The 14,454-nt window shown below is 52.7% G+C and overlaps 1 protein-coding gene across 3 annotated transcripts in view; it reads left to right on the top strand.

The window, feature by feature from the left end:
* Nucleotides 1-14,454, top strand: part of ABR (ABR activator of RhoGEF and GTPase) — a 180,184-nt gene that overhangs the window by 128,514 nt on the left and 37,216 nt on the right. For all 3 annotated transcript variants that reach the window (XM_014789724.2, XM_004433336.3, XM_004433337.3), the window contains 8 exons: nucleotides 47-168; nucleotides 1,979-2,144; nucleotides 5,962-6,084; nucleotides 6,452-6,527; nucleotides 7,011-7,115; nucleotides 8,100-8,174; nucleotides 11,450-11,547; nucleotides 11,938-12,069. In XM_014789724.2, coding sequence (XP_014645210.2) covers nucleotides 47-168; nucleotides 1,979-2,144; nucleotides 5,962-6,084; nucleotides 6,452-6,527; nucleotides 7,011-7,115; nucleotides 8,100-8,174; nucleotides 11,450-11,547; nucleotides 11,938-12,069 — 897 coding nt within the window. The remainder of the gene's footprint in view (nucleotides 1-46; nucleotides 169-1,978; nucleotides 2,145-5,961; nucleotides 6,085-6,451; nucleotides 6,528-7,010; nucleotides 7,116-8,099; nucleotides 8,175-11,449; nucleotides 11,548-11,937; nucleotides 12,070-14,454) is intronic.

The raw sequence follows: 14,454 nt of genomic DNA, 5'->3' as shown, positions 1-14,454 counted from the left end.
CTGACTCCCCCTGAGCAGGTGGGGGTGGGTGTGCCCTCTCCCTCAGACACGACAGCTGGTGAAGGATGGCTTCCTGGTGGAAGTGTCAGAGGGCTCCCGGAAGCTGCGGCACGTCTTCCTCTTTACAGATGTCCTACTGTGCGCCAAGCTCAAGAAGACATCTGCAGGGTGAGTGTGCGTGAGTCCAGGGTGCAAGGCGGGAGGGAGCTAGACCCTGCCCCGCTGTGGAGCCCCCCAGCAACCTGGGGCAATCTGCGTTTTTTTTTTCCTTTTAAAAAATATATTAATTAATTTTATTTTACTGCGTAGCCTTTTTCTAAAAATAAATCTTGTCTTTAATTATAAAGGTAATATAACCAAATTACAGAAAAAAAACCCATCACCCCCCTGAACATAAGCGTCAGTCTCCTCCTGCTCTATTTCCTTCCAGTTTTCTTAAATGTTCTTCTGTTTTTTCATGTACTTGTAATCAGAGTGAATGCCCAATTTGGGGCTCTGCATTTTTCAACCCACGTCATAAGCATTTTCCCTGTTGCTGCCTAATCTTCATAGTCATCATTTTACTTTCCTGCATGATGTTACAAGTGGATATGCCATCATTTACTTGAGCATTCTCCTTTTATTAGACATCTCTAAATTTTTGCTAACTGCAATTCAGTGAATATTCATTCAATCTGCTGCTACCATTTATTGAGCACTTATGCCATGCCAGGTGCCACGACAAATGCTTTGAATATATTATTTCTAATCTTCCCAACAACTCCACAAAGTAGGTATTATTATCCCCACCTCACAGATGAGAGAAAAGCCTTAGAAAAGTTAACTTTTCTAAGTAAGTTGCCCGAGGTCGCACAACTAGATGTGGAGGAGATAGGATTTGAACTTTAATCTGACTTGAAAGCCTCTTTCCACCTCCTCTCTATACCCAGTGATAAGGATCTGCTCTGTGCTGTGAGCAGAAAACATTATTCGGTATTCATCACATGTCCACATGTCCTTCCACCCACATGTCCTTACCACCTACTGTGTGCCCAGTTCACTCCCTTACAGTCCAGGGGAGACAAGCCATATATTCCCTGCAGCACTAAGGGACCAGGGTGAGAGGTGCAGACCTAAGTCCTGAGGGAGGTGAGAGAAAGAGAGGCTATTATGAGCTTTGATAAAGGGACGACTCCCTGGAACTAGATCACGTGTGAGATCATTCTAAGGCAGAGATGGCATCATAAGTACACATACCTTTGCCTTTAGTCCTTTGCCCATGGCAGACATTACTAATGAACCGCAGCACTATTTCCTACCGAGGCTTGGACGTGGCTTTATAATCCTCGACCCAGTACCCCAGGGGACATCTATTGATCAGAGTTGGCATTCAAAATAACATTTGTATTCCATCTCTAGCCTAAAGGATAGTGAATATAAGCTAGGTCTGGATAGGCTAGAAGGGAGGAGGGAGTGTGGGATGGGGAATAGGAAAGCGTGAGCCCACTCTTGCTCTTCCCCTAGAGATTTGAGATGTTTAAAAACATCAGTTGTGGGGCCAGCCTGGTGGTGTAATGGTTGGGTTTGCACACTCCACTTCAGCGGCCCGGGGTTCGCAGGTTTGGATCCCAGGCAGAGACCTACACACCGCTCATCAAACCATGCTGTCGCAGGCATCCCACATACAAAATGGAGGAAGATTGGCACAGATGTTAGCTCAGGGCGAATCCTCCTCACCAAAAAGAAAAAAAAAACATCAGTTGTAATGGGCCAAAGACTGGGAGGCAAAGGGCCAGAACCCCCGCTGCTGACTGACCCTAGAACCCGACTGTCATTGCTCCACATGTGTGTTTCTTCATCGGGCTCCTCAAGGACAGGGATTATTCTTGCCTGTGATGAGTTCTTGTAAATCCCTTTCAGGCGGTTTTTTGGTTCCAGCAGTTCAGGCTTAAAAAGCCAATTTCCCTCTGACTCGTGTCTCCCTCTGGCTTGTTTGCAGGAAGCACCAACAATATGACTGCAAATGGTACATCCCCCTGGCCGACCTAGTGTTTCCATCCCCTGAGGAGTCTGAGGCCAGCCCCCAGGTGCACCCCTTCCCAGACCATGAGCTGGAGGACATGAAGATGAAGATCTCCGCCCTCAAGAGTGAAATCCAGAAGGAGGTGAGCAGAGCCTGGCATCTGAGCTGGACAGGAAGTTGGCCATTTTTATTGGGGCCCTTTGAACTGGGTGTGCCGGGGAGGTGGAGGGAGAGAAAGTTGTCAGGTTTGGGAATCTGATAACAGAGGCAGAATGCAACAGTGGGAGGCCTCCAGCATATACATGCTCAGGGAAAGACTGACCATGGCAGAGTAACTGAGCAGATGGAGGGCAGGCCAAGGAGTCAGTGCTCAGAATTTAGTGGGGTTAATTATGGGAAGTTTCCTGGAGAACAGTGTATGTCAAACACTGTAGAAAAGGAAAGCAAGAGAAGAAGACATTCTTAAGGAAAAGCAGGATGTGTGTAAGAGAAAAGACCTGGGAGGCCTCTCAGAAACTGACAGATCAAGTAGGCAAATAAATAAGGAAAGAGGGGCCTTGACTATCACAATTAATGTGCTTGATCTAAAAATGCACAGAGGGGCTGGCCTGGTGGCATAGTAGTTAAGTTCACGCGCTCTGCTTTGGCGGCCCAGGGTTCACAGGTTCGGATCCCAGGCATGGACCAAAACACCACTCGTCAAACCATACTGTGGAGGCATGCCACATAGAAAATAGAGGAAGATTGGCACAGATCTTAGCAGGGACAATCTTCCTCAAGCAAAAAGAGAAAGATTGGCAACAGATGCTAGCTCAGAGCCAATCTTCCTTATCAAAAAAAAAACCATAAGTAAATAAATAAAAATGCACAGAAGCTTGGGCCTGACAGAGGACTGAGATTCTTGTCAAACACACATGGAACATTCACAGGCGTTTATCATGTTTTAGGCTGCAAAGAAAATCTCAATTTTTAAAAAAAAAATTGGTAGCATACTGGTCATGTTCACAGACCACAGTGCAGCAGAATTAGAAATCAACAACTAGAATATAGTTAAGAATATGCCTGGAAAGTTAAAACTTTCATGGTAAAGAGGAAATGAAAATGGAAACTGCAGACTGTTTAGAACTGCATGAAGATGAGAGCGCTACATACAAAAACCCATGGGATGTAGCCAAAGCGCTATTTAGAGGAAAATGTGTAGCCTTACAGAAACCCACGGGATGTAGCCAAAGCGCTATTTAGAGGAAAATGTGTAGCCTTACAAAAACCCACGGGATGTAGCCAAAGCGCTATTTAGAGGAAAATGTGTAGCCTTCAATTCATCTATTTGAAGACAGTGGCTAGAGGAAAGCACTGCAGGAGGCGCCTTCCCCATGAATGGCAGGAAAGGCAGGGAGGGGCTTGGTTGGTTGGCCTGGTCTCTCTTCCTCACCTATCCAGGCTCAGCTGAGGCCTCACCTCCCCTGAGGAGCCTTCCCTGATGTCCACCCTCTGCAGTCTGGGTTGGGTGCCCTGCTTCCTGGTTCCTGATGTTTTGCCTTTTGCTTTGCTGTAATGGTACTGAATTATCATTGCACAGTCAGCTTTCTCTTTTCCCCACTAGAATCTGAACTCTACTGAGGGCTGTTTTCTTCAGCATTATGTCCCCAGTCCTTAGCACATAATGAATAGGCGCTCCGTGACCGATTGTTGAGGAATACATCACTGGGTGGCCTCTAAGGATCCCCTCAGCTTGGACATCTCTGTTTGAAGGAGAAGAAGACCACAGTGATAACCTCAGGAATGTTTGGGGCAGGGGGATGTCCTGGGATTGGGGGTCCAACTGGAGGTGCATCTGCCCAGAGGGAGCACCCTGACCAGCACAGGTGTCCTCCTACTGAACACCACGCCCCACTCTGCCTCAGCTGAGCCTATTCCCCATCTGGCACTGCCCACCATCCCCACCCCAGGGGCATCCTGCATGCGTGTTTCTCACCTGGTCCTGGGAGCCAGTGGGCTTTGTGCCCTCCCTCCTGCCCCAGGTGTGCAGACATATGTGTAGACATAGCCTTCTGCTCAGTCAAATCAGTGCTTTCTGGGGCTGGCTCTGTGGCATAGTGGTTAAGGTTCAGTGTGCTCTGCTTCGGTGGTCTGGGTTCACAGGTTTGGATCCCGGGCATAGACCTACAACACTCATCAGCCACACTGTGGTGGTGACCCACATACAAAATAGAGGAAGATTGGCACAGATGTTAGCTCAGGGCGAGACTTCCTCAGCAAAAAAAAAAAAAAAAAAAAAAAAAATGCTGTCTGAGCTCCACTGGCTGCGACCTGCAGGGCCGTGCCAAGTGCCTCCTAGTGTTTGTTGTCCAATAGAAAAGGCAGACATGCCCGTTATGGACCACCGTGTGGGATACAATGTGATGAGAGTCGCTGGAGAGGCACAGTGTCACTCTGAGTCACAGAAGCAGCGATGATTTATTCTTTTAATAATAGTTTTTTAAACTTATAATTTTTTTTCCAATCACCAATGTAACACTGGCTTGTTATAGAACGAGAAATACAATACTGAGGTGTACAAAATACAACTGATCCTCACCCATCTCCTGTTGTTAACAGTTTGAGGTGTATTCTTCTAGACTCTTCTATGCTTATACTGGTGTGTGTGTGTGTATATATGTTTTTTGTCTTTTTAAATGAGACTAGACTACATGTGCCATTTTGCAAGTTAAGCTTTTCACTTAACAGTGTGCCTTAGAGCTCCCTGGATCTAGCAGATTCTTTTTGACAGCTGCATCCTATTCTGTGGCTTGACTGTACAGTGACGTATTTGGATGTTGAGATTGTTTCTGGTTCTTTACGCTTAACAGGCAGGTCTGCAGTAAACATCACTGCACTGTATTCTCTCTGGGAGATTCCCTGCACGTGGGATGTCTGGGGCAGGGTGCTTGTGCAGTTAATTGCCAGATTTACTTCCAAAAAGGTTGCATCCAATCATGTTCCCACCAGCGTGTGTGAGAGGCCAAAGTTTTGCCCATCTAGTGGGTGGGAACATGCTGCAGAGGTGACTTCCACCTGAGGAACTTGAGGATGGTGTTGGCACTGAGGCTTGAAGCAGAATAGAGGGGGTCCTTTATAAAACATAAACTTGAAAGATTGGAGGAGAAGGGGATACTGGTCGAGAGGCAGTGACTTGTTAGAGAATGGGGAATGATCCCATGGGAATGAAGCGGAGGGTGCAGGGTGGGGCGTGGTGGGATATCAGGCTGGGTGTGGAGGCTGGACCCAGCCTGGAGAGGCCCCGTGTGCCAGGCCGGGAATCGGGCTTTATGCTGTAAGGTGTCTGTGGTTTTTAAACACGGTGTCTCAATGATACCTGGGATTTAATTTATAGAGGTGACTCAGTGGTGACGTGGAGAGGCTAATGCCACTGCAAGAAGATTTTTATTACTTATAGTTTCCAAAAGAAGAGACACATCACACCACGCAGGGCCACAGGGGAAGCACCAGGTTTGGTCAGGAGACAGGAGGAGCATTGGGGGAATCATGGCCCAGAGCCTGTGTTGTGTGTTCTGTGGGAAAGGAAGGTAGGGCAGGGGCAAAAGCTTAGGACTGGTTAGTTTGGGAAACATCAGCAGGCTTGGTCTGGAGAGGCCATCTCTAGTTGTCTTGGCCCTGGGTGACTTCGGGCAGAGGTGTGGTGTGTGTAGTTAGATAAAGGAGGTGGGGGGTGGTTTGTGAACCCAGGATTGGTTGGTTTACATATGAAAGGTCCACTCGCAGAGGAGTCATTTGCTCTCTTGGGAATTAGCTGACTCTGGAAGGGGCAGTTTTCTCCCTGGCGAGTTAGGCCCCCCAAGATGTCAAAGCATCATAAAATATAGAAAAAGAAAAAACCGTGATTAATACACAGGGGCATGTTGTGCTGAGAGCTGCAGGGTGAGAAGAGGGAAGCCATCTGTGCTCTTTGTCCCTTGCAGAAAGCCAACAAAGGACAGAGCCGGGCCATCGAGCGCCTGAAAAAGAAGATGTTTGAGAATGAGTTCTTGCTGCTGCTCAATTCCCCCACAATCCCGTTTCGGATCCACAATCGGAATGGAAAGGTCAGGAAGGGTGGGGATGGGACCGAGATAGCCCCTTCCTCAGTCCAGGGCTGCCCACTCTCTATGGCTCCTGGCCCTGACCTGTGGGAATCAGGGACTCAGGTCCCCAGTTCCCAATGAGGCTGCCATGGCTCCAGCCCTGAACTCCCTCTCCCCACTGGTATGGAGCTAGCGCCCTCTGCTGGCCATTACTGGCACCACCACTCCTGTCACCAGGCTTCCCAGGAAGGAGGCTGTCCTCCCAGCTGCCTTCTTCTCTAAGCCTAGTGGTGCCTGGGTGAGAAGGAGATTTGTTGGGGGCCCTGGAATCCAGGAATGTAGTTGGCCTGACTGCTCACCCCACTGACTTCTCGTCTCCTCTCTTCAGAGCTATCTGTTCCTACTGTCCTCGGACTATGAGAGGTCAGAGTGGAGAGAAGCGATTCAGAAACTACAGAAGAAGGGTAAAGTCCTGTCCCGCTCTACACTGCCGTGATGGTGTCCATAGCAACGATGGGCCTTTTTTTCAAGCACTTTCATGTCTAATATCTTTTCGACCCTCACTGTCACTCTATAAAGTGCCAGGGCAAGTGGCACTTAATTGATGTTACTGATCAATTGAGGCCCAAAGAATTTAAGTGATTTGCTTAAGGCATGCAGCAATTTAGCAATAGGACTGGACCCAGAGCCCAGGGTTGTCCATCTCTCACTCACTCTCGCTGTCTCCTACACACATACATGAGCCTCTTCAGTTACTCTCCCATTCTTACCCCTCTGACAGCACCCATGACTGTCCCCATGTGAATGTCTACAAGTCTTTCCCTTCCTTCCAATGACCAACTCTGCCCCTAGAGCTTAGCTTTTTTCCTGCAGTAGCCCCCAAGGAAGAGCAGCAGGTCCTAGTGGACCTGTGATGATGTTCCCCTCTCTCTTGGCTCCTCCTGCAGATCTCCAGGCCTTTGTCCTGAGCTCAGTGGAGCTCCAGGTGCTCACGGGATCCTGTTTCAAACTTAGGACTGTACACAACATTCCTGTCACCAGCAATAAAGATGGTAAGATCTGGAATCCGAGCTTGCCCAGTCAGCAGGTTCAAGCCCCCAGGGCATGGCTGGGGCCTTCCAGAAGGACCTAGCAAGACCCTTGGCTACAAATGGCTGATTTCTGCTTGGCTGGGCTGGTAAGCCTCAGTTGTCAGGTCCACAGAGAGCTTGAATAGGGGTTGTTCTCTACTGAGTCCCCGGATGGCCCCAACTCCTCCCCAGCCCCCTCTGGCTTGAGAGAAGAATCTGGCACCCTGGTGCACTGGGATCATGTTGCTAATATGTTCATAAGGTAGTCAGATAATGGAAGCAAGACTGCAGCATGGTGCAGGGCGATAGTGGTGGGAAGGGGAGAAGGATTAGAGTAGCGAATGAAAAATAAGGCCAGAAGTTTCCAGGGACCAGATCTTAGAAGCCTTGAAAGGAGTTTGTTCAAGCTGAGGAGCCTATGGGAGGTTTTTGAGCAGAGGAGAGCTACGATCGGGGCTGGTAACTGGCCTAGAGTGGGTAGAATCTGGCTGCCCTTGGCTGCTGGGAATGGTCCACCCTGGGGAAGGGGGTTTGAAGGTGAGCTTTCCTCCACAGATGGGGGTCGTCTGCCCGCTGTGTCCCAAAGAGCAGGCAGAGCTGGACCGTCTCTCTCCCACTGGCACAGAGTGACTTACCTTGGTTAATTTTCACTCTGAAAGGCTAGACTGAGGGGAACAGCCAGGGGAGAGGCAGGATTCAGTGCGGGAGGGAAAGTGCCCTGGGGAAGGGATCCAAATCCCTGGCCCAGGAGGGAAGGTGTGAGCTGGCCTCCCAGGCTGACTGGAGGGAGAAGGCACCAGCTCACATTCCGGAAAGCAGTGGGCTCTGGAAACTTCTTCATCCAGCCACCAGATGGTGCCGTCAGACCAAGGCTCAGACTGTCGTACTCCCTTTCTGCCTCCCGCCAGGCTGGGAGGGGATGAAGCCTCTCGTCACCTCCTCCCTTGGGGCTTTCCTCTCTTGCAGACGATGAGTCTCCGGGACTCTACGGCTTCCTCCATGTCATCGTCCACTCTGCCAAGGGGTTTAAGCAGTCAGCCAGTAAGTGCCCCTGACCACCAGCCCTCGGAAGAGGCTGGGGGAGCCACCGTTCATCCTCTCACAGAAAGTCCCTGTGGACCCATTGCGTGGGGCCTCCCGCTGCCCCACTGCTCGGCTCTGGTCTTCCCAGGCTGGGCCCTGCCAGCTGCCTTGAGATGTGGGCATTCCCCCAAAAGCCAGGAACCAGCTCCTCCTGGCAGGGGGGTGGTCCCTGCCCTTTGTCTCCAAGGTCTGCTCTTCCCCAAGCCCTCCCCCACCCCCCAGTGTCTGAAATCCTGGACTCCAGCCCTACAACTGCTGCTTCCAAGCTGTGTAACCTTGAGCAAGTGTCTTAACCTCTCTGAGCCTCAGCTTCTTTCTCCATAAAAGGCAATCACACTTGTTAACACTGACCTAAGAGCAGGCTTAAATATGACCGTGTATGTGCAGCATCAGCACACTGCCGCACACATCCCTTTTTCTCCCTTTATCACCATCTACTAAATCTGTGCAATTTTTAGTGTTTCATAAGATACAATTACACTCTTTATTGACTTTTTCTCCCCGTAGGAATTTTTGAGTCAGTCAGACAGCTAATAGTTTCTCCCCGTTTGCCAAATGAGAAAACTGAGTCACAGATAAAAGGACTTAACATCCCCCGGGATCAGAAACCCAGGGCTCCTGACTCCTCTCCCGTCAGCCTGCCCTTCCTCTCTGGCGGATGAGGTCTGCCTTTTGCCTCTCTCCCTGCCGTGCGCCACACAGAGGTTACACTGCTGGCTCGCAAACAGCCGTTCAATAGACATGGACGGCGAAGCCTCGGTTCCTGGGGTGAATCGGCCTCCCCTCCCTGTGTTCCCGTCACCCTAGGGCAAACTGTGCTTATAGCACCTGTCCTACTGCTTTGTCCCTTAAACTTTGCCTCCCCCACTGTGACTTCTTGGAGGGCAGGAACTGTGTCTCCTTATCCTTGGATGAATAGGAGCTCAGAAATGCTGGACGCAGTAGTTCCTTTCCAGATGGCCCCTGTGTGCCTGGGTGCCTTACGAGGTGCTGGAGGAAACAGCAGTTTGGCCAGCACGTGGACCATGCCTCGGCACAGTCAAAGCCCTTCCAGGTGCATCAGCTGCTCTGATCCTCCTGGCATCCCTCTGAGGCCACTGCTATCCTTCCTGTTTTATACACGAAGAAGCTGAGGCCCAGAGGGCTCAAGGGACAGGTGGAGGAGTAGAATCCGTGTCTTCCAACACCAGAGCCCACGCTTTTCCCTTTAGAGCGGTGTTTCTTTCAGTGTGGCGGGACCACCGCACTCATCACTGGGCTGTGCTGCTGATACACGTGGCAGCTTCCTGGACCCTCCCCAGACCCATGGAATCCCCTCCTGGGGGTGCTGCCCAGGAATGTTCCTGGTTAGTGAGCTCTGTAGGGCTGCTGCACACCCCCAAGTCTGCAGCGCATTCAACTGGACCAGGGGCCTCCCATCTCCACGGTGCCCAGATGTCTCACCCCCCCACCCCCTGCTTCCTGTTGGGGCTCAGGGAGCAGGCCCATTGGGGTGGAGTGTCCCACTCCACAGAGTAGGATGTTCTACCTCCCACACTGGGTCGGGTGGGTAGACATGGGGTGAGCTGCTGCAGAATCTCTCCTCACCTCCAGATTGTCTTCACCTCCCACTCCACCGGCCCCCTGACCCGCTCAGATGTTCAGTCTGACTCGGGAGAGGTTTAGGCCCCATGAGTCTTCGACCATGGCTTCTTGTCCTAGTAAACTCATGTGGCTGTGCAGTAAGGCCTAGGGTGTGGGCACCATTGTTATGCCTGCATTACAGGTGGAAGCACTAAGGCAGAGAGTTGGGTGATTGTGCAGAGCTGGGATTTGAACCCAGATTGTCTGACTCCAGAGCCCTCCCGTTTATCCCATGAACTATCCCCAGGCCCCTGACAGAGGGTTCATTCACACCAAAATCAATAAATGGTGACGGCACTTCATGTCCCTCCATCTCTCAGCTACCCAGACTGCTCTCTGATCCGGCAGAGGCCAGGGTGCTTTGACCTCTGGCATTGTTCACCTGTTATCCGCACCCACATCCCCGCGTGCTCTGATACCGGTGATATCGAGTCTACGTCACCAGCTGGAGACAACCTGGGGCAGCGCTGTCCACTCTCCCTCTGCAGGAAAGCCCTCTGACAGAGAACAGCCCAGCTGGGCAACTCCTGAGGTCTGGGAGGGGCATGTATGTCCACCCTCTGACCTCTGCCCCTTGCCCCTTGATTCACACTGCAAAGGATTGGCTGTAGTGCCCCAAAGCCACCCCCAACACACACCATTACCCTGGGAAACAACCTGGGCAGCTCCCACAGAGGGGGAAGGCTGCCAGGGTCTGAGCCCCAGAGGAGCGTGTGAATTTGCGAGTGCCTAGGGTGACCACCCAGTGCTGTGGGCTCCTCAGTTGGGTCTCAGGGTAGAGGGGTTTTTTCAGCCTTAAAGTCCCGTGGTTCAAGATGGAAACACTAGAGGAAGCTCCCCACCCCCACCTACTCCCTGCCCTCAGCCCTCTGCCCCTGTGTTACCTGAAGCGCTTGGGGGCGGTAAGAGCTTCACTCATTCATCCCACAAATACTCACTGTGTGCCTACTGTGTGCCTACTGTGTCCCAAGCCCTGTTCTTGGCACCCAGGGTACGCTGGTGGCCAAGAAAACAAGGCTTCTGCCTGTGTGGTGTTGACATAATGGAGGGACAGGAGACAAAAGACACACAGATGGAAAAGATAACTTGAGTTAAAGTTAAGTGCTATGAGGAAAACAACAACAAACTGAGCTTTTGGCATAGGGGGGCATTCTTGGTTGTCGCAGTGACGGGGGGTTACTCCAGGCTTTCAGCATCCAGAGGCCAGATGCCCTCCAGTGACTCCCACCTCACATCCCAGTGACTCCCTGTTGAGGAGCTCGCGATGGGGGTCGGAAGGGCTCCTTTAGTCAGCGTGGGCAGTGAGGGCCTTGGCATGAGGCCTCGTGGTGAGGAGGCAGCCATGCAGAGATCAGGGACAAAGGGATGGTGAGGACCCTAAGGTGGGAGCAGCTGGGCGCGTTGCAGGGAAGAGACCCCCGTGGCTGGAGGGTGGTGAGTGAGGCGGAGAGGGCAGAGAAATGGAAAGGGGCCAGACTCGCGGGGCTGTAGGTAGGGCAACCTGAGTGTGGCCCACGGGATGTCAGGAAGGACAGATGCCTTATCTCCTTTGCCTCCTGGGTTCCGGGCCTCGGGCCTCACTCAGCGTGTCTCTGCCTGTCCCCCCGCAGACCTGTACTGTACCCTGGAGGTGGATTCCTTTGGCTATTTTGTCAGCAAAGCCAAAACCAGGGTGTTCCGAGACACGGCAGAGCCCAAGTGGGACGAGGTGAGTGAGGAGGCTGGTGTCCCCGCAGGGGCCCCTGAGCGTGTCACGACCGTGCCCACCCCACTCCCTGTGTCCCATTGGCTGGAGATGGCTGAGCCTGTTGGTGGGGCCAGCTCAGTCCTCAAACCCCTCTGCCCTCCGCTCCCTACTCATTTGGCTTCTGACCACAGGATTTGTGTCTAGACGTGGGGTTTCCACTCAGGCCCCAAACTCCACCTCATCAGTGATTTGGGGGCCTCTGGAGCTTCAGAAAATGACGACACTTCTCCACGCCTCATGACGTGGCCCTCCTTGCCCCCTTCTCACCCTTGCAAAGTCGGGCCCCACACCTGCCAGGAGGCCGTGTCTCCCTGCTTTGGAGGTTCAGGCCCCTCGTCCCTCTTTCCCCAGGAGTTCGAGATTGAGCTGGAGGGCTCTCAGTCCCTGAGGATCCTGTGCTACGAGAAGTGCTATGACAAGACCAAGGTCAACAAAGACAACAACGAGATCGTGGACAAGATCATGGGCAAAGGGCAGATCCAGGTGAGGGGCCGGGCGCAGCCAGGGTGCCCTGGCAAGGCCCGGGGAGCTGCCAGGAGGTGGTGCCAGTCCTCACCCGCCTTCTCGCTCAAGGTGCTTGGCCTTTTGTGACTTGGGTTCAAAGCTGGTTTGAGAAAAGTTCCCTGAGGTGGTGGTTCTCCCTGCTGGAGGTGGCCTCTTGTTCTAGCCCCAGAAGCCCGTGTGTGCCTGGTTCCTCCGGCTTCCACACCTGGCTCAGGTGGATCATCCATACTCCTCCAGGATGGACTGGAAGGGTGATAGCTACCCTTGTTTTCACATCCCAACTCCAGTCTGCTCGTGGCTTTTTCCAGGAACACTGTGTTGAGAAAGATTCTGAGGCTACATCCATGAGTGCTGGGTTTGATTAGCACTGTCTGCCATAGGAGGAAAGAGGCCCTGAGCATTTGCCACTGACCTGGAAGGGCTTAGGATCTGGCTGGGTTGCTGGGGGCTGGTCTCTGACCTATTGCTAGGTTGCCAGGCCTTACTCACCCATGCTGGGAGTTCATTGGCTTAGGATGGGTTCTGTGGGTATCACAGAGGCAGGTCCTGAGTCAGGTAAGAGTTTATATGCCTGCATTTTTTGGTGCCCTGTATGTAGGGCTGTAGCTGTATGTAGGGAAAAGGGCCTTGTTTGATGCTTGGGTCTCTGGAAATTCTGCCAGTTTTGAAGATGGCTGCTATTCACTTACTATCAGGATACAGGCTAGGGGGTGACAGTCAGCATGGAGCCATCCACACTGCATCTGGCACCTTGTGTGGCCTCATACTTGTGACACAAGTGGCTTGGTTTGGGGTTATCTTCTGTGACCACGCAATCAAGGGAAGCAGTAACTGGTGTGTACTGGGTTGGAGCCACGGGCAGGAGGTGCTCTGGGCTTCTGAACACCTGCCCCAGATGTGACCTGCGTGTGGAAGGTGATGATGCTTCTTCACAGGAAGCGTTTGTTCTCTGACATACCGTTGAGGCTGCAGAGTTTGGTATCTGGCTCTTGGCTGGGCGTACTTGGTGGTAGTGCCCCCTTGGGGACCCATGAGGGCCTTCTGCTCCCCCCACGTGTCTCGGGCTCCAGTGTTTGAACAGGGGGACGGCACCATTCGGTGGGGGCCCAGCTATCTGCCTCATGTTGCCCCGTATTCCTGAGCACATCCCTTCCTAACGCTGTGGGACCTGCACCCCGCTCTTGAGCACTGTCGCCAGGGAGACGGTGCTGCCAGGCAACCACAAGCCAGTCCGTCATTATTTAGGAAATGGGGCTGATGAGGGAGGGCTCTCAAAATTCAGTCCCAGGAACGTACTTCCTGCAGGGGTAAGGAGTGGGAGCCCCATCTCCACGTTCCCTGGGCTGGCCGGAGGGACAGGCAGGGAAGGGGTCCTGGGCTGGCCCATCCAGCCCCAGGAGATACCCAGCCAAGAAGCATGACCAGCTGCCAGGCTCCCCAGGCCTTTGGTGGCTGCGCAATGGAAGAGTTAAAAAGGATGTCCAGGGCAGCCAGCTCAGTGAGCACCATGGGCCCCAACCTCCCCCAGAACCCGGATTCCGGGGCTCGATGTCATTGTCCCCACCTGGACTTCCAGCCCTGTTGCTTCCCTGCTTCTCACTCTGTCAGCTGCACAAGCCCCAGGGGAAACACACCATAAATCATTACATCTTGGAGACAGGAGCAGATGGAGGCGATAGGGGGAGGGGAGGAGGCCAGGTTATGTTTGGCAAAGCAGAAAGCACAGTCTGGTAAGGAAAATGTTTCTGTGTTTAAGCTTCGAGGAATGTTAAATGCCTGGGAGTTGATATTAAAAGAAACACAAACCTTCCTGCTGCCAGCTGACCTGGGCCTGGGAGCGGCCGGTTCAGAGCCAGCGTCCTCTGAGGGCTTTGAAGTCTCCTAGCCCTCGACTCCCCAGGGCGCGTCCCTTGGCCCTCAGCTGTGGACTGTCTTACCCGCCTTCCTGTGGATCAGGGAGGGGTGGGGTGTCCCTGCCAGGGATGTGCCATGCCTCGTAAAGTCCTACTCGCTCTGTGATTGCCCTTGGAGCCACTGTGGATGACCGGGCTGGGGGGAGAGCCTGCACCGAGCCATTCCCAAATGGCTGGGCCCCACAGAGCCACGGAACGGTCTGTTCCCACAGCTCGCCCCCACCTCCCTTCCTGCCACGTGCCCAAGGAAGGGAATTGGCACCAGCCTCGGGCACTCGGTTCTGCTCCCCTTCAGCTGGCGCCAAGGGTGGAGCTAAAGGTGGCCTCAGAGTAGAGGCCCAGTCCTTGGGGATGTTCAGGTGGCCTGAAGGAAAGGTGCCTCTTCTTTCTAAGCCCCTTCTTGCTCAGCCCATCCAGAGAACAGCAAGGGACTCCATTTCCTAAGCTCCAG

Source organism: Ceratotherium simum, chromosome 16, assembly GCF_057802395.1.
Source record: "Ceratotherium simum simum isolate JZ-2026a chromosome 16, ASM5780239v1, whole genome shotgun sequence".
NCBI classification, from domain to species: domain Eukaryota; kingdom Metazoa; phylum Chordata; class Mammalia; order Perissodactyla; family Rhinocerotidae; genus Ceratotherium; species Ceratotherium simum.
The sequence above is the reverse complement of the archived record's forward strand: the minus strand, read 5'-3'. Positions and strand labels throughout refer to the sequence as shown.